Raw genomic sequence first — 20,276 nt, 5'->3', positions numbered from 1 at the left:
TTGAGACTGTTTTTCGCTCTTGTTGCCCAGGCTGGAGTGCTGTGGTGCAATCTCGGCTCACTGCAAACTCCGCCTCCCAGGTTCAAGTGATTCTCCTGTCTCAGCCTCCAGAGTAGCTGGGATTACAGGCACCCCCCACCACGCCAGCCAATTTTGTATTTTTAGTAGACACAGGGTTTCACCATGTTGGCCAGGCTGGTTGCAAACTCCTGATCTCAGGCGATCCATCGGCCTTGAAGCCTCCCGAAGTGCTGGGATAACAGGCATGAGTCACCGCACCCAGCCCTGCTCTGATATTCTTTGCATGTAGGCTTATTGTATTGTGGTAACAAGATGGATGCTGAGATTCTAAGCATCAGCTTCTCACTCAAGCCTGAAAGGAGAGTGAAAGGGGGGCACCAGCCTTGTCTGCAACAAAGCTTTTCCTTCGCCAAAAGACCCCAGCAGACATTTGCTTTAGTCTCATTGGCTAGAGTTGGGTCACATGGCTACCCTCAGCTGTCAGGGATCCTGGGAAAGTAAGTATTTCACAATAGTAGGCTGCATAATAGAAGCAGGCATGCGAGAGGAAATATCAATGGATATTGGAATAGCCTACAGACAACATTTGAATTAGGATTTCATAGCAGCGATTTCAGCCACCTTGTGCCATGCTACCCTTCTGTCATTTGCTTCCTACCTTTTTGGATACAGGGATGTATCTAAGCCTATTTCTGCTTTGCTCAGCTCTAAGGGTGCTGTACAGCCTTGCTATGCAAAGTATCATCTGTGGGTCAGTAACCCCAGAATCAACTGGGATTTTGATAGAAATGTGGAATCTCAGGCTGTGTCTCAGAACTGCTGAATCTGGATCTGCATTTTGACAGCATCTCCAGGGGACACTATAGAAGTGCTACTCTGTGGCATTTGTTTGCTTGCTTGCCTTAAATTAATGCCAATCCAGATTAAATTTTCCGAGTGCTCCCTTAGATGTAGTCCACTGGGAAGCTATTGGTCTGGGAGTGAGGAGATTGGGATTCTAGCCTCTGTACTGACTTGATATGATGTCTTGGATAAGTCCTATTAGCACTTTACATCTCAGTTTTCTCATCTGACTAATAAGATACAATCTAAATGTCCCTGGAGAAACTCCCTTCCATCTTCAAATTCTAATTGAAGGCAGCGTGTTATAGTGCAAACGAAGAGTTGCGTCTTCTGCCTGTATGCCTTTATTAGATATGATTCTTCTGTCATTTTCTGAAAAATATTCCTTCATTTTGGAGATAGTTATTAGGTTGTCCCTTAGCCCTATTTTTCTTATCTCTAAAACCTTTTGGTTATTAAACAGGAGCATCAGTCATGTTATGGATTTTCAGTTAAGAATAAGTTTCTTGGTATAAGGGAAATGAGAATTCCAACATACTTGTCCCCATCTGTGTTATAGGCCCCAATTACTTTGCCATGCTGTGTCATTTATATATGTCAGCATCACTCAGGAACCATTCTTGTCTATTCAGCATGATATTACACCCCCCTTAGGAATGTGAGAAAGGAATCTCTGAAATGCTTGGTAATTAGGACTTAGCATTTATACTCCAAATGATGAGAAGGAGAAAAAGAGGGCTTTAAGAAACAGGCATGGAGGCTGGGCATGGTGGCTCACGCCTGTAATCCCAGCACTCTGGGAGGCCGAGGCAGGTGGATCACTTGAGCTTGGGAGTTTGAGATCAGCCTGGCCAACACGGTGAAACCCCATCTCTACTAAAAATACAAAAAGTAGCCAGGTGCAGTGGTGTACACCTGTAGTCACAGCTACTTGGGAGGCTGAGGTAGGAGAATCACTTGAGCCCAAAAGGCAGAGGTTACAGTGAGCCGAGATTGCACCATTGTACTCCAGTCTGGGTGACAGGAGTGGAAACCCTGACTCAAAAAATTAAAAAATTTAAAAAAGGAAACAGGCATGAAAATTGTATTTAATAAGAAACTGAAGCAAATATTTTTAAAAATTGCTTCTAATAACATAATCAATTAGGATAATTTTGGGAGGAGATGCCGTAAAAGCTACTGTGGATCTCTGAGTACCAGAATGTCAAATTTGGTATTACCTGGCAAGCTGTTCAGATGGGTCTTCATTAGTTCAAAACTTCCCCGTTTTTCCTAATGTGATTCATCCATGATGCATTAGGTCAAGTTAATAAAGTTGAAATGCCTGCAGGGCTGCCACAGGGTTGGTGTATTTGTTTGCCAATATTGTTGCATGTTTGTGACCTCTGCAAAGGCTGAGTAGTGAGATCTAAATCAAGACCCCAAAGACTGAGGTGCAACATAGTAGAATACATTGTTACTGCTTCTAGTGTCTTCATGCTGAACTTCAGGCACCTCATTTAGAATGTTTTTACTTTGTAAAGAAACATTCTGCAAAATGCCTCACTCTTTTTACTGCTTCATTTAGGATTATTTGCTTTAACTATAGTGTCAGCCTTCTAAAGACATCATGTTTGGAAACTCCCAGGAGTCCTCTTGCTGTCTTTGTTAAAGCCCAGAAATTTATTGGAGTACTGATTCCAGTTGTGTTCTTTCTATCTTAAAATGGATGTTGGAGATTAGAAAAGGTTTGAAGGACAGCACTGATGGTTACTAAAAGAGAGAATAAACATTATATGAGGACACCTTAAAGAAGTCACAGAAACACTTCATTTCTGGTATTACGGCAGAATGAAAACCCCAACTCCTCATTGAAATAAGTAACATGCTGAATACAATATGCTGTGCTCATCTGACATGGAAGTTAGAAATTTGTAGATCTCCTGGATGTTGCATACACACCTCAAACATAACACATCCAACACTAGACTTCTGATCTTCCTCAAGGCCACTATTCCAGCCACCTTCTCCATGTTAGAGTATGGCAACTTTGAAAAAACTCGGAGTCATGCTCAACACTACCAGACCCTCATTTGTTTTGTCAGGAAATTCTGTTGGCCCTGCCTTCAAAACATATCCAGAATTCAATGCTTCCCACCACTTCCACTGCTATCCCCTGGTGGGAGCCACCATTATCCCTAGGCCAGATTACTGCAATAGGCTCCTGATTTCCCTGCTTTTACTCCTGCCCCCTACATTCTGTTCTTTCATAGTGCATCAGTGAGAGTGAGCCTTTCAAATGTAAGTCAGATTTTAGCATTTCCCTGCTCAAGACCTTCCAAAGGCCCCCCGCCTCCTTCTCACTGACAGTCAAAACCTATGTCCTTACAATGTCCTGGGAGGCTTTAAGTGACCTGCTCTGCCAATACCTCTGTAACCTCATCTTCAACTTTTTTCCTTGCTCACATTGTTCTGGCCACTTTGGCCTCCTTGCTATTTCTTGAACATACCAGCAGACTTCTCTGTTTTATTCTATTGTTGATGTTGCTTCATTTTCTTTAAAGTTTTGCCAGTATCTTTGTTCACTGTCCGTTCTTGAATCTCAGACCTTTTATTTGTAACCATTTTCATTCTACTTGAAACACACCCTTTCCTCCAATCTGGGTTCTAAACTCTGTACATTTGTCAGCTTGACAAAACATAGTTCTAACAGGTAACAAACTCTATTTAGAATTTCTCTTCCTCTTTTTTTCTTTTCTCTCAGAACAGCAAAGATATTATTCCCCTATCTTCTGGCTTGTATTTTTATTGTTGAAGTCTAATTTATCGTTAAGTCTACTTGTTGATTTTTTTTTTTCAGAGTATGTACGATTTGCCTCTTTCGGTTTCTGAAAAAGAATTGCTTCTGAGAGCTCTTTTCTTTGGTATACTGCAGTTTCTCTGTGTCTGGATGAGAATTTATTTTTATTTATCATTCTTTGGACCTGTTGGGTTTCTTATCTTCCAACAATGCTGGTAAATCCTCAGCCACTATTTTTTTATACTACTTAATATTTTGACACCATCTTCCATGTCTTAACTACCTCCTCAACATATTTTCCAATTCTTTATCTTCGAACTGCATTCTATATAATTTATTCAGATCTAGCAGTTTACTCACTCTTTAACTATGTCGAATATACTGTTTAATCCATTCACAGAGTTTTTAACATTTTAATTAGTACATTTTTATCACTAGTAGTTATTTTTAAATCTACCTGATAATATTTTCAGTTTCTTTTCCCCTGCTCCTAGTTTTAATGGCTTATTTTATTTAAAATATATTACATAGTACTTTTAGATTCTGTGTATAATTCAACTATTACAAAGTCTTTCTGGATTATTTTTTCTGCTTATTTTCTTTTGGTGCCTTGTTTGCACGTATGTTTTGTAACTCTTGGCTGTGGGTTGCTAATTTTCCATGGAACTTTATCTGTATGTATATTATTTGAGACCTAGGGGAAAAAGATTTGAGTCTACTTCAACCACCCGCATTGACACTTTAAATTTTCCGCCCAAGGTTTTTCATATCATATGGGTAGCGTAAATTCAGATGGAAAACATAAATAAAGATAAGCTTATTTTTTTTCCCTTTTCTGTGTGACAATACTGAGACCTGCAAAATAATGGAAAATATAAAGTTGTGGATGCAGCTAAAGCAATACTTAGAAGATATATAGTCTAAATTCTTCCATTAGAAAAGAAAAAGGCTATATATAAATAAGCTAATCATGCAGAGAGTTAGAAAAGTAAGAGCAAAATAAATCCAAAGAAGGGGTAAAAAGGGCACATATCAATGATATAGAAAATAGACACCCAGGCCGGGCGCGGTGGCTCAAGCCTGTAATCCCAGCACTTTGGGAGGCCGAGACGGGTGGATCACGAGGTCAGGAGATCGAGACTATCCTGGCTAACACGGTGGAACCCTGTCTCTACTAAAAAATACAAAAAACTAGCCAGGCGAGGTGGTGGGCGCCTGTAGTCCCAGCTACTCGGGAGGCTGAGGCCGGAGAATAGCGTGAACCCAGGAGGCGGAGCTTGCAGTGAGCTGAGACCTGGCCACTGCACTCCAGCCTGGGCGACAGAGCGAGACTCCGTCTCAAAAAAAAAAAAAAAAAAAAAAAAAAGAAAAGAAAATAGACACCCAACAAAGAGGATCCATAAAATAAAAGTTGATTATTTGAAGAGACTTATTAAAGATACACAAGAAGTGTCTGATAAGATTTTTTCCAGAAAAAGAAACACCCCAAATAAATAAGAGATGAGAGCCAGATGTGGGGCTCACGCCTGTAATCCCAGCACTTTGGGAGGCTGAGGCAGGTGCTGAGCTCAGGAGCTCGAGATCAGCCTGAGCAACCCTAAGTCTACAGAAAATACAAAAATTAGCTGAGTGTGGTGGCACATGCCTGTGGTCCCAGCTACTCAGGAGGCTGAGGTGGGAGAATTCGTAGACCCCAGGAAAGTCAAGGCTGCAGTGAGCCATGATCATGCCATTGTACTCCAGCTTGGGTGATAGAGTAAGACCCTGTCTCAAAAAATAATAATAAAAAAAGATGAAAATGAAGATATAATTACTGATACAATAAAGAATAATTAAATGAAAAGAAGATGCCATGAACATTAAACCAACAGTTTTGAAACATATATGAAATGTACATATTATGAGAAAAATATAATTCGTCAAAGTTAACATTGATTTAGTCTGGAAATAGAAGAGTAGTGCTTTAACCTAAAAATCAATTAAATGTGTAGTTTAAGATTTTCCGTAAAAAAAAATCACCAAGCCTAGATAGTTCTACAGGTATGTTCTACATAATGTTCAAAGAATGGATCACTTTATTTACATACAAACCTTTCTACAGAATAGAAAAAAGTAGGATCACTAACTAAGGAGATTAGCAGTACTCTAATGCAAACAACAGACAAGGCAGTAGAAGAAAGGAGAATCATAGGCCAGTCTCAATATTGCTTACATAGATATAAAATTCTAAACAAAATGTTAGCGTAGATATAAACATAGATATAAAAATTCTCAACAAAATGTTAGCAAAGCATATCCTCCAATAGAAAGATAATATCGGGTTGGGTAGCTCCAGGAAGGAAATGTTGAATAATACTAGACAATTTTCTGGAAATAATAGATTAGGTAAATCATAACAAAATACAAAGAGACTAGACAAGTTGCACTGTATAGACACACACACACATGCACACACACATCTTTAAAGCATTAAAGAGCCAGCAAGCTAACAAGATAGGGAAGAATCACTGGGCCAACATCTGGAAAAGATTAACCTACTTTTCCCTGGGTGGCAGGGGGAGTTGCTAACCACTGAAGAAGCTCCCGAAGGCTGAGCAGTGCTTTGGATCTAGTGCAAAGCTAGGGTGACAGGTCAAGTCCAGAACCCCATGAAGTGTGTACTAATTTGTAGGGGAGTATTGGTCAACTCCTTGTGCTGTGGAGTTGGGCTGCATCTAAGGACCAAGGGTGAATGGCAAGAAAGCTAGGTCAAATGTGCGTTTTGGCCCAGCCTCAAATCCTCTCAGGTACTGCAAATGGAATAAAGTTATCTAGTACTGTGAGGGTCCCAGGCTGTGGGCAGAAGCAAACATAAATCCTCTCTGAGAAAGATACCATCTTCCTAGGATTGAAATGATTTCTGCATGTTTTCAAGTGCAATGGGTGGCATTCAATAAAAAATAATCAGGCAAACAAGGAAAAAAGGCATGACAACATGCTTGAGAACTGGTATACACAACAAAATAGACATAGACCCTTTAGTTATTAAAAAAGCCATGGAGGGGTTGCAGCTCACCAATATTCAATTTATTGATTAAATCATTGGGACTTGCCAATTAATAAAAACAGCTGAAAAACATGGAGAACTGTATTTATGAGGGAACCCAGAGCCTCCCATTCCTATTCTCTGGGAGTGAGGGTAGCTTGTGAGGGCCACTGAGGGTGACAGGGAGGAAGGCCAAGTAAACAATTTTAGTTTATGATAGAGGGTTTGCATGTTTGTAAATAATTTAGTGATATGTGAATCTTTTTATACCTTCTTGTATTCTTTTCCTATGATGAATTCTTTCCTGGAAGTGTTTTAAAATAGCATCTAGAACCATCAATGTGGACTGATTTAAGATTTCACCTGGTGGAAATTAGGGAATTAGGCTTTGGGTAGCTCCTCCAGTAATAACACCAGAGAGAAGCTCACATGATAATTTAAATGTTTTGTAAAGGATTTAAACTGGCAGAATATACTACAGTGTTCTTTATCTTTTATGCATTGTGTGCTGAGTTGACCTTACCAATAGCTTTGCCAAATAATGGTGCTTAGTGATGAGTGTTAGACAGGATTGTGCCCCAGTTCTTGAGTGGACGAGGAAAGACTGCCATTTTCAGTTGCTCTTTATAGGGGAGACATAAGGGACAATTAACTTTTAAAAAAATAAATGGGTTTTTTTTTTTTTTACAAGACACATTTTTCCAAGTTTTAACTAAAGTCCTCTGACCAATTTTTCTCTTTTTGCAGAATGAGCATGTTAATTACGTAGATGTTGGTGGAGCTTACGTGGGACCAACCCAAAACAGAATCTTACGCTTGTCTAAGGAGCTGGGCATAGAGACTTACAAAGTGAATGTCTGTGAGCGTCTCGTTCAATATGTCAAGGTAAGGTTGACTTCACCCAAGTGACTGATAGGGAAACCTTTTATTTGAGAAAACATTTGGTTTGTTTTTAGTTATTTTTCTTTCAAAGCAATTGTAAAAGTAGGCTCTCGACTTTGAAGTAGTATTTGCCTTTCTTTTCTTGTTTTCTTTTTTCTTTTTCTTTCAAAAAAAATCGCTAAAGTCTTCTGGAATCACTGCAGGATATTATGACTCAGCTTGGCCTTCCTCCCTGTCACCCTCAGTGGCCCTCACAAGCTACCCTCACTCCCAGAGAGTAGGAATGGGAGGCTCTGGGTTCCCTCCTAATGCATTTGAAGGGCACTGGGGTGGGGGCGGCAGGTGCCTGCAACAGACATGTGCACGCACACGCACACACACACGCACGCACACGCATGCACACTCCCCTCCCCCAGCTGCAGGCAATCCCTGAGCGACCTAGGAAGCAACTCTAGAGCCCCAAGGAACACAAGAGTTTGAGGCCACTTCTTTAGCCTTTGAACTGGTTATTCATCCTCATCCTTACCTGGCATTATTTGGAATGCTTTATTTCCTCTGTACCTGGCCTTCACTCTTGGGAAGTCTAGCTTGTTTGTGCAGTTTCCTACTGTTTAAACAAGAGATTGTTTAAACTCTAGCCACTGATATCCACAGCTGTTGCCAGTGTTTTTCTTTCTCACTGAAGCCAAACATGGAGTGGCTGGACTCTGGAAACATGCCTTGAGAAATCAAATTTCCCATCTGACATTGCAGCCTACTTCCTAAAGCTACTGTCACTGAGGAAGGGGTTATTTACTCATTCTAATGTCAGGATTCCCACACCAATAACCACATCACTTCTCAACAAATACATCCCTTCCCCTACTCTACCTTGGGCAATAACTGTGGGTCTGAAGGCTACAGGGCTTTGGGTGTGTCCTGGGAGTTGAGGATACTTGTGACATATATACACTGATACCCAATCAGAAGAGACCAGAAACCTTTGTAAACTCTGATAGCCACGTGGTTTCAGATGCTTGGGATAGTCTGGTGGTGACAGACATGAAAAAGCAAATCAGTAGTCTTTTTATTCTTTTCTTTTCTTTTGACCTTTAAGCTCTGTTGGACTTGAAAATCAGTAGTCTTTAGAAAAACTGTGGGTTAAGAGGTCAAGGGAGGAATGAAGAAAGTACAATAAATTTCACAAAGTATTTAGGAACTCTGGTTACAACAGGCCGTGATCAAAAAGGAAAAACCCCTTTGCTTCCTCATTTTCTCTTTTCTGCACTGCACAGTGTTTCCATGGACTAGTAAGTAATAACAACAGTAAGAATCATAGCTGCTAACATTTATTAAGCACTTTTACCTGTATTCTCACATTTAATATCAGGAGAGAGACCAAACCCTTTGCACTCAACTACTAATTAAACAGTCACGTAAATTCACTCTCCACTCCAACTGGGAAGCAAATGAGTGTGATGATTATCTTGGAATCTGAGCAGATTCATGCTGATAAGATTCAGAGGCTGAGAGGTTTTTAGTTTACCTGGAGGCTAACAATAAACAACAAATAAAAGCTTTTTATGCATGAACTCATTAAATCCTTACATCCACCCTGCTAGGCAGGCATTATCATCCCCATTTTAAGTATGAGAAACCAGAAGTTCAAAGAGGTTAAAGTGACTTGACAAGGCTATAAAACTCCTAACAGTCTACCTAACCCCTGAGTGCGTGCTCTTCATTATCCCAATATATGGCCTAGGAAATGAAACTGAGGACTCTGAATGGAGATGTGCTGGACCTCCAATGTTTGTTTGGCCACACACACATCTATAGTAAGGTATCTCACTGTCAATATCACCGAAGCCTGGCTCATATGATAAGGAGATGCAGTCATTGAAAGACCACTTTTTTTCCCTACTTTCTTACTCTTCTTCCGGTTTCATGTTCCTTTTATGTACATTTTAAAAACTGGGAAAAACTGGAAATTTACAAGTATATCCTCAAGCTAGGTACCTGCTAGTCCCCCAGCCATGCCCAGTCTAAAACTTGATATTGGACTGGGTATGGTGGCTCACATCTGTAATCCCAGCCCTTTGGGAGGCCAAGGTGGGAGGATCGTCTGAGACCAGGAGTTCTAGACCAGCCTGGGCAACATAGTGAGACCTCTTCTCTATGAAAAATTAAGAATTAGCTGGGCATGGTGGTGCATGTCCTATAGTCCCAGCTACTTGGGAGGCTGAGGCAAGAGGATGGCTTGAGCCCAGGAGGTCGAGGTTACAGTGAGCCATGATCATGCCACTGCACTTCAGCCTGGGCAAACAGTGCAAGACCCTATCTCAAAAATAAAAATAAAAAGCACGATGCTAAGGTGATAGTTTGAAAGTGGCACCCACAGCCAGCTTTTGTAAGTAATTTAGCTCCTCGTTGTTCTTGATGGAGGCAAGGTGGGGTTAAAATGATAAAGTTCTGTTTGAGAATTTTGACTTTGCCTGAAAGTGATCAACAGATCTTGACATGCTGTCCAATCTTCCCAACAGGACCTTACAAATTACTTATCTTAAGTGTCAGACTTTCTGATGTCTCTGAAATTTTCTGGGCTTTACTGGGAACCCTGCTTTCTAGAAATCCAGATGTAATTGTTCTGTACTTTGAGAAGGTCCTGCTGCAAGCTTTAATAGAGGGTGAACTAATGGAAAGACTTAAGGAGTTGATGTATGCCACATTAGGTGCCTAAGTAAGGAAAGAGAAATATTAAGAGTAGCATCCAGGGTCCCTTTTTTGATATTGTTGCTGCTGCTGGGCCCGCTGTAAGGTTGGATCCACACTACCCTGATAGTCCTGTTCCTAAGGAAAAAACAACCTCAGCTTTCTGGAGGGGAGAATTGCTCAACTTCTACCATATTTTTCTTTCACAAAAATACAAATATGGCTGCGCTGTTGCTTAACCTACTGGACAAAGGCATCTTGCCATGGCATTGGACTTGGTAGCCCGAGGCTGTTTTCAAGAATGTAAGGCAGAAAATAAAATAAAAACAAAAAAAGAGGCTGGGCGCAGTGGCTCACGCCTGTAATCCCAGCACTTTGGGGGGCCAAGGCAGGTGGATCACGAGGTCAGGAAATTGAGACCATCCTGGCTAACACGGTGAAACCCTGTCTCCACTAAAAATACAAAAAATTAGCCGGGCGTGGTGGCGGGCGCCTGTAGTCCCAGCTATCAGCTACTTGGGAGGCTGAGGCAGGAGAATGGTGTGAACCCGGGAGGCAGAGGTTGCAGTGAGCCGAGATCGCGCCACTGCACTCCAGCCTGGGTGACAGAGGGAGACTCCGTCTCAAGAAAAAACAAACAAACAAACAAACAAACAAACAAACAAGAATGCAAGGCATTGTCAACCTCTGGATCTTTGCCATTGCATGGCCATGCACATCAACACAATGGTAATATTAGACCATAATTATTGCATATGCAGCATGTGGCAGGTATGTGCTAAAACACATACCGTGCCTATGCTTTGGACAACAAATGGCACCTTTAAATCACAGCCACTGTGGTTGATCCCTCAAGGTCAGTACCACTCCCATAGTAATAATAATGACTACCCTCCCTACTGAGCTCCTAGTATGTTCCAGGCCCTGTGCCATTATCTTACTTAACCCTCCATTATCTTACTTAACCCTCACATGGATCCTAAGTTAGGGGTTATTTTGCCATTTCAGAGAAAGAGTCTGAAGTTCAGAGGCCCAGTAACCTGCCTAAGAGAGTAAGGGAATTCAGATTAAGGTCTTTTGACTTTATGCTATCTCTTGCTAGTCCAGATTCTACTGTCAGGGACTGTGGACTCCAGGAAGCTGCCTTACAGTTTGTGCTTGTCCTGGCTCTTTTTGGCAGCTCTCTTCTGATGGCCATCCTGTGTCCTTCATTGTGTCCCCATATGCAGTGCTGGTGACCATTTTGCTCAATCTTTTGGCCCAGAAGCCTGAAAGAGCAGTGTTAACTACCTGCTATGGTACAATCACTGTGCCTTGGTTATTGTTTGATGGATGCAGTAACTGGAAAATAGCCATTTAACTGTCAGAAAATAAATGTTGAAGCTCTATTTTGAATTTTAGTACTTATTTACGAATAGCTACCCATTTCAGATGGTAAGCATCATTCTTTTCATTGAACACTTAATCTCATCCAATGAAAAGATGAAAAATAGAAATACATATCATTAAACCATCCTCTCACATACTTTAACCTTTCAGAGAACACATATTTTCACCCAAGGTAGACAGCAATGTTAAGGCAAAAAAGTAGTGGGTTGGTTAAAGTTTAGTTTATTTGATCTGAATGAATGCCTTTTTGCTAGTGTTTTCCAATACATCATATCATTTCTGGAATGAGAAGTACTCGTTATAGTAGATGTTTTTATGATGATCAGGAAACTATATTAGGGAAAAGCAGGAAGATATTTAGTTCAATATTCCAGATAAGATGGTTAATAAATTGTATACTAAAAGTAACTCTACTTATTTTAAAATATCTTTTTTTTTTTTTTTTTTTTTTGAGACGGAGTCTCGTTCTGTCGCCCAGGCTGGAGTGCAGTGGCCGAATCTCAGCTCACTGCAAGCTCCGCCTCCCAGGTTTACGCCATTCTCCTGCCTCAGCCTCCCGAGTAGCTGGGACTACAGGCGCCCGCCACCTCGCCCGGCTAGTTTTTTTTTTGTATATTTTTAGTAGAGATGGGGTTTCACCGGGTTAGCCAGGATGGTCTCGATCTCCTGACCTCGTGATCCGCCCGTCTCGGCCTCCCAAAGTGCTGGGATTACAGGCTTGAGCCACCGCGCCCGGCCTAAAATATCTTAACTCTCACTGTTTTTCTCTACTTCTAGAGGAAAAGTGGGTGTTTTCCCCAATGTGATAGTGTATTGGGTTAATAATGCAAATTGTCTTTGTGACACTTTCTGCATTGCTTTGTGACAACTTCAGCTTTCATAATCTAATACAGTCAATATTCGTTTCTGTAAATAACACTGAAATGAAGAGGAGGATTGCCATTGTCTACATAAACCAATCAATAATCTTTGTGGCCCAGATTGCTTCAGCTCTTAAATTTTCCCAATGCGAAACTTTGAAGAATGTTTAAATTGTTTAAACACTGTCGACAGTCTGTAACACATCTAGTGTCAGCTTATTCTAGGAAGGTTTTTACTATTCACCAAGGAACTACTCTTTACCTTTGTTAGATTGTGTTTACAGTGCAAGTTTTGACAAGACAGTGTGCAGTTCCAAGCCTGAGCCTCTCAGATGAATACTGAGGATACACCTTAGTACTGAGGATACACCTTAGTGGTGTTTCCTCTACCTGATCCCTTCTCTTTCTGAGACTATGCCTATCTACACATTCATAGAGGATTCACATTGATATGCTAAATTCACTCATTGCTTAATATTTATATTTATGTATTTGAGAGAAATATGTATTTACAGAGGAAAATCTACTCTGTACCAGATATTGTTCCAGGCTGCAGATAGAGTGGTGAACAAATGATCAAAATTTCTGCTGTCATGGTCCTTCTGATCTAAAGAGAGAAGACAAGTAAATAAGAACAGTAAATAAATATTAGCTAACATTTTTGCCTGTATCCTTCATGGATCTTGTGAATAGAATCCCTCTTCTAATTCTGGTTTAGTAGATCCTGATTCTTATATAATAGGTTCCTGACTGGTTTCTACAGTGAGCAGCTTTTATGAATTTTGTGAGTTTGACATGGTTTTATTGGGGAGATTATATCTGATCTGTGAAATTAATATAAATTAATCTTATCGTTGTGAACCTTAAAGGTAGATTCTTAAATGGCATCAGCTAGATGTTTTTACACTTGATCTTAGCCAAAAAGCCAAGAAGCAATAGCTAGATATGTTTAAAACATTCTATTTATCAGTTGGGCGCAGTGGCTCATGCCTGTAATCCCAGCACTTTGAGAGGCTGAGGCAGGAGGATTGCTTGAGCCCAGGATTTTGAGACTAGCCTGGGCAACATAGTGAGGCCCCCATTGCTACAAAATTTTTTTTTAATATAATTTTAAAAATAAATAAAATAAAACATTCTCTTTATCAGTTCTTCTCTTCTGCATGGCATAGGGGAAGCAGCTGGATCTGAATGCCAAGTGGATTGATTCATTACTTGCATTAGTAAATAAGATGCTCCATCAGCATGAGTGTGTTTCATTGAGTTGTGGAGATGTTTTGTTAAATTTTGCAGTGCTATGTGTTGCAGAAATAATGAAAATGTTGGATTCTACTTTGTTTTTTTTTTCTTTCCATGAGTTTCCCACACATCATAACGCAGGTAGGGTGAGGGGTATAGAGAGGGAGAACCCAGCCAGAAATGGAGCAAGGCATTTTGCAGAGGCTACGTCAAAGGAGAAATTGACAATTACATGCCTTCTCACGTTCTTCCTGCTTTTCACATCCTCTCTAAATAAAAGTAGAGACTATAAATATATACCACCCATTTGTTTTTAGAGAATGGTGTGATAAAGATTTATTTAAAACACCATAGACTTTGCTGACAGTAACAGCTCAGCAAGCATTTTTTTTTTCTTTTTTTATTAGTTCTATTCTTCCCACAGCCCTTTACTCCAGGTTTCTATGCCAACGACTGAAATCAAAGGCTTTTCACAATGTGTATGTTCTGGAATACTAAGTAAATTTTGTTGTTGCTAAGAGGAAAACTTGGTTTTAGCCAGCAGGCCATACAGAAAGCTGAGTTTGTCTTAATGCTTACCAGATATAACCCCTCACTTCTAATAGAGTTTGACCCATGGCTTATAGTCGAATTTCTTTTGGATAAGGGACATTTCATTTGAAGTTTCTTTTAGCACCTTGTCCGTACCAACTCACAGAAGACGTTTCTTTTGTCTTCAAAGGAGGATACATTTTCACTTTCAATCCCTCTCAGAAGGAAACTCAGGAAGCAGAAAGTGTTAAGTCCTTGTAGGGACGTTACTTGTTGTATATTTGCCTCCTTTCTTTTAAACACCTGAATTCATCCCTCCTGATTCCATGCTATTAATATTGCCTTCCATCTGTAATGTACCTATACATGTTTTACCTCACTTGAGCTTCCCAATGGTCCTAGGAGTAAACAGCATTATTTTTCCCAACTCAGAGAGCGTAGGAGCCAAAGTATAGCTTTCCAGCTCTGAGCCCAGTGTTCTGTGGGTTACATCACTTTGTTTTTTATTCCAAAGTTAACTTGTGAACCTTTCTAATAAACTGCTCCAAGACATGACAAAAATCACTTTATCTCAAAAGGCTCTGGAGTTGTAAGATGCCACTGTGGAAACAGGGACTCCTGTGGATATAGGTGTGGTCGTTCATGGGAGCTGTATGTGACACAGTTCACATTTCGCAGTTCACAGTTCACAGTGGTTGTAAATGGGAGCTGTATGTGGCACAGTGGCTTCTTCTCTTCTCTTGCACCCTGAGCTGTAGTCTGAGAGGTCCTCTGGCCTTCAGTGAGCACCTGGCAGCTAAACAGCCCCCGGAGTGTCCCAGTTAGGCTCAGCAGGCTGAAGACCACAGATGGATTCTATTATTTTATTTTATTTTATTTTATTTTATTTTTTTATTTTTTTTTTTGAGACGGAGTCTTGCTCTGTGCCCCAGGCTGGAGCGCAGTGGCGCGATCTCGGCTCACTGCAAGCTCCGCCCCCCCGGGTTCACGCCATTCTCCTGCCTCAGCCTCCCGAGTAGCTGGGACTACAGGCGCCCACCACCTCGCCGGCTAATTTTCTTGTATTTTTAGTAGAGATGGGGTTTCACCGTGTTAGCCAGGATGGTCTCGATCTCCTGACCTCGTGATTCGCCCGTCTCGGCCTCCCAAAGTGCTGGGATTACAGGCTTGAGCCACCGCGCCCGGCCGGATTCTATTATTTTATTAAAATACTAAGTCTGGAGGTCTAAGGCATGGTTTGAAATTGCTGGCTATATATTCTTTTTGTTAAATGATCCATGTAAACTTATTATTCAAAGTATGGCCCAAGTATTGGCCAGTATTTTATGTTATGCCATTATATCCTGCCTGATTAGGATTTGAAGTGGTTCTTGACAAGTATTACTAATTTGGATAAGTCAAGGTAGAAGATAGAAAAAACAAAACAAACAAACAAACAAACAAAAAAATACCAGTTAGGTAAGGACAAGCAAGCGGTGACAGGCCTGTGCTCATGGTAAGAAATTATGTTTTGATGATAGAAATGAGGTAATATAGGAGGGATTGCTTTCTTATCTCAATTACAATTCTGAGTAGGTTTTAAAAGCAGAGAGGCTAAAAATGTTTACATATTTTCAGTTTGATCTATCCGGTATCCAGTATAAGGATATATGAAGACAGCTGGTAAAAAATTAGTTTTTAGTAACTTTCATTCTTTTTTCCCCCCTCACTTTGAAAAGACTTCATTTGCTGCCTGTGAGTTCCCAGAGAGCTTAATGGCAGAATCCCTCTTAAAGCTCTGCACTGTTTGGACAGCTAGGTCAGCATTAGTCATCTCCTCTCAGAGGCTCCTTCTTCCTATAAACTCTCAGGGTTACATCTCAGATTTGGTTTCAAAAATATAAAGTTCCTACTCAGCGACAACCCAGTATATAGCAAAATAAGTTAATTATTAGATTTTTTCTTCCACTCATTTTGTTTTCTTTTAAAAAAATGGTAAAGTACACGAACATAAAATTTATCATCTTCACCATTTTTAGGTGTACAGTTAATTCAGTAGCATTAAGTACATCCACATTGTTGTGCCACTGTCACCGCCCATCCATCCAACAGAACCCCTCTCATCTTCCTTCCATTCATTTCTAATAGGGACTAATTCACTACAGGAATTGTTTTCTAACCATTCATTGAGAAGTAACCTAGCATCACCCCCCAACTAGCAGCATAGAAAGGGAGTTAAGTCAGACACAAAGGATTTCTCTCACACTCAGGCTGAGGGACTTTGTGATCACACATAATCATGTAGGGCCTCAGCATTTGGGTTAATGGCCAAAAGAACTTTGTGAATGGAATTAAACATCATATGAGCAGCTTCCTCAAGAGAAATTGCTCTAGTCTGCATGATAACTGAACTCCTGGAGGTTCTGACCTTTCAGGTTAGAATGTAGTTGTCTCTCGGAGGTTAAAATCTCCTCCTTCCTCCTTGCTTTCTACTTCCTTCCTATTTCTTCTCAGCAACCCCTGTCCTCACCCCAGTGGCATGCACATTACTCCAGTCAAAAGACTCAATCATTGATCTTTAATTTTCAAACTTTTGCAAAGTAGCCTTCTAACAGTTGAAATCTTAAACAGCCTCTAACGTCCCATGAATCCCATATCTAGTCCGTTCTGGGCACTTCCTGAAGAAGGGAAATTCAGTTGTCCCATGATCACATGTTGAACCAGCTAGAAAACCTTTTCTGTCATTGCCTCATCCTGCCACCTAATAGGATCGATGCTGCCATGTAGCCCTCTGTATCACGTGCAGACTCAAACCTTTTTCATTTCTATGTCAAATTCAGTGAACAGATACCTTTTGAAAACCTACTGGGCCACAGAGTTTTAGTAAGTGGCTGTTACTCCTACTTTAGAGATAAGAGAAAGTTATAATAATGACAGTGGTTCAAGGTCCTACAGAAGTGAGAAAGAAAGAGGGACAGACATAAAAGCCTAGTTAATTACTAACCTTTGCAAACACAGAGCTTCAAACCGAAAAGAGGCAAATAATGATAATAATGTCAATACCTGATATTTGACAGTCCAGTACTATTTTCATAGCACTTCATTTTAGTTTTTGCTTTGTGTTTGGGTTTTATGCAACCAGAAGAAGAAAATACTTGATGGAATCACAGAAAGCTTGAGTGTTAATTATAGTTCAGTGTAGTGAATGCTTTGATCCTGAAGGCTGTGAAACTGAGTCGTTTTCATTTAGAAGACTTCTCATGTCAGGTTTTTCAAACCAAGAGAATGATTAGTAAACTATTCAATTACCTTTCATTCCCATAACTCTTCTGTAATTCGTAAGACTCAAATGATACACACTGAACCTCAGGCTGAGATTTAGTTTTATGTATTTGCCAAAGTACACAGTAGCCTAGTTTCCATAGCCATATCTAGCAGATAAATGTCTCTGAAAAAAAAAAAAATCAGGCTTCAGAGACAATGGGAAGAAATCACTGTGGCTCACACTTGCGGACCAGCAGTGGGTGACAAAAGTGGATCCTGGGACACAGACATGGGTGCAGTCACTAATCGACATCATTATTTGAACATCCACCAGTGGAGTAGCCCTGAGTATCTGTGACTTTTCCCAATCTGTAAATTAAAAAAAAAAAACAAAACAAAACTATTCTGATGTTTAAATGCTGGGAAGTTGGTGCTAAGAGCATAATGGCTCTTAGTTCATCCACCCTTTCATTCCATGCCATCACCCTATCTCTGCCATCATGGTTATAAAGCCATCACTGAAGTAACTTCATCCAGTAGTAGGGGGCAAGGCCACATCTTCCCAGACACTGTGATACACAAGGTGAATGCACTCACTTAACAGCTTAGCTGACAAGAAGCTCTGCTTTGCCCTTGGCCCTCTCTACCTGCTCTGATGTACTTTCTCACTGCACTGTCTTGTTAGGAGGAGGACGGGCTGAGGGCAGAAACTCCGCGTGAAGCCCACGATGCACTTGCAATTTTAGCTAGATGTACAAGCAATTTCCTTCCTTTCTCCTATTTGATTCGGTGTTGTGGAATTATGTGCCCTTTTGTCCAGAAGGGATACAAATGAAATTGTATTCCCATGTGTAACATTTGGAAAATAAACATTCTGGTTATCACAGCTTCTCTTTCATTGCATATTTTCCTGTGTTATGTCATGCTTCTGCCAGTGCAAGCCAGAATGTGAAGTATGCCTAGGGGAATATTTCTCAAGTTTTTTCTAAGCAACATTAATCTTAAAAATACTTTGCAAAAACAAGGCATTTGGTGGTCAGATAAATTTTGGAAGTGCTCTGTATTCTATCCCTGTCTTTGATAGTCAAGGTGCCCGTTAACAAATTAGGAGTCCTAGGAAGCCTGGCAATAAAAAAGACTATTGAACACAAACCAGGATTTCCCAGACTTACGACCATGGAAACTATTTTCATATAACACCTGTAAAGATCAGAGTAAGAGATGCTAACGCAGGAGGTGTTTTTAGAGATTTAGGTTCACAAATTATCAAAACTACTCAGGAATAAATAGAAAATTGAATAGACCTATAATAAGAAAAGAGATTGAATTAGTAATTTAAAATATCCCACAGAAACAAACCCAGACACAAATGGCTTTACTGGTAAATTTTACCAAAAGTTTAAAGAAGAATTAATACCAATTCTTTATAAATTCTTCTAGAAAAGTACAGGAGGAGGAAAGATTTCTCAGTTCATCCTGTGAGGTCAGTATTATCCTGAATAACAAAACCAAAGACATCACAAGAAAACTACAAACCAATATCCCTATATAGAGATGCAAAAATCTTCAAGAAAATACTAGCAAACTGAATCTAGCAATATATTAAAAGGTTTATACACCATGACTAAGTAGGATTTATTCCAGGAATGCAAGGTTAGTTTAACATACAAAAAATCCAATAATGTAATGCACCACCATATTAATAGGATGAAGGACCAATAGCACATGATCATCTCAACAGACAGAGCAGAAACATTTGACAAAATTTAACGCCCTTTTATGATAAAACCACTAGAAAAACTAAGAATGGAGGAGAACTTCCTCAACCTAATAAAGGGCTTCTACAAAAAACCCACAGCTACCATAATACTCAATGGTAAAAGATTGAAAGCTTTCCTTCTCAAATCAGGAGCAAGACAAAGATATTTACTCTGGCCACTTGTATTTAACATTGTACTAGAGATTTTAGCCAGGGCACTTAGGCAAGAAATCCAAAAAAAAAAAAAAAAAAAAAAAATTAGCCAGGAAATAAAAACTAGCTGGTAAATGAAAACATTATTTGGGGGGCTGAGAGAGGTTGCCATGAGCCAAGATTGTGCCATTGCATTCCAGCTCAAAAAACAAAAAAAAAAAAAAAAAAAAAAAAAAAAAAAAAAAAGAAGAAAAATTGTATTTGCAGATGATATGATCTTGTGTATAGAAAATCCTGATACTGACTAAAACAACTCATGAAACTGTTAAACAAGTTCATCAAGGTTGCAGGATACAAGATCAATATTCAAAAATAAATTTTATTTCTATACAGTAGCAATGAACAGTCTGAAATGAAATTAAGAAAACAACTTCAGAAAATAACTTCACTGAAAATAGCATCAAAAAACAATAAAATACTTAGGAATAAATTTAACCAAAGAAGTGTAAGACTTACATACCTAAAACTACAAAATATCATTGAAATAAATTAAATATGTAAATAAATGGAGGCATCCTGTGTTCATGGGCTTAATATTGTTAGGGTGATGATATTTCCCAAATTGAACTATGTTTTTAACACAATCTCTTTCAAAATCCTAGCTGACTGTTTTTGCAGAAATTGGGAGACTGATCTTAGAATGTATATGTAAATGCAAGAGACCCATAATAGCCAAAGCAGTTTTAAAAGAGAAGAACAAATTTGAAGGACCCACACTTCCTGATTTCAAAAATTACTATGAAGCTAGTGTGCTAAAACAATGCATACTTGTATAAAAACAATGTGTACTTGTATAAGGATAAACAT

The 20,276-nt window shown here is 39.7% G+C and overlaps 1 protein-coding gene across 2 annotated transcripts in view; it reads left to right on the top strand.

Annotated features, from left to right (window-relative positions):
- Positions 1-20,276, top strand: part of MAOA (monoamine oxidase A) — an 84,068-nt gene that overhangs the window by 23,261 nt on the left and 40,531 nt on the right. For both annotated transcript variants that reach the window (XM_012001606.1, XM_012001607.1), the window contains one exon: positions 7,416-7,553. In XM_012001606.1, coding sequence (XP_011856996.1) covers positions 7,416-7,553 — 138 coding nt within the window. The remainder of the gene's footprint in view (positions 1-7,415; positions 7,554-20,276) is intronic.

This window comes from Mandrillus leucophaeus, unplaced genomic scaffold (assembly GCF_000951045.1).
Source record: "Mandrillus leucophaeus isolate KB7577 unplaced genomic scaffold, Mleu.le_1.0 Scaffold666, whole genome shotgun sequence".
NCBI lineage: Eukaryota > Metazoa > Chordata > Mammalia > Primates > Cercopithecidae > Mandrillus > Mandrillus leucophaeus.
Note: the sequence above shows the minus strand (reverse complement) of the source record. Positions and strands in the feature narration are given on the sequence as shown.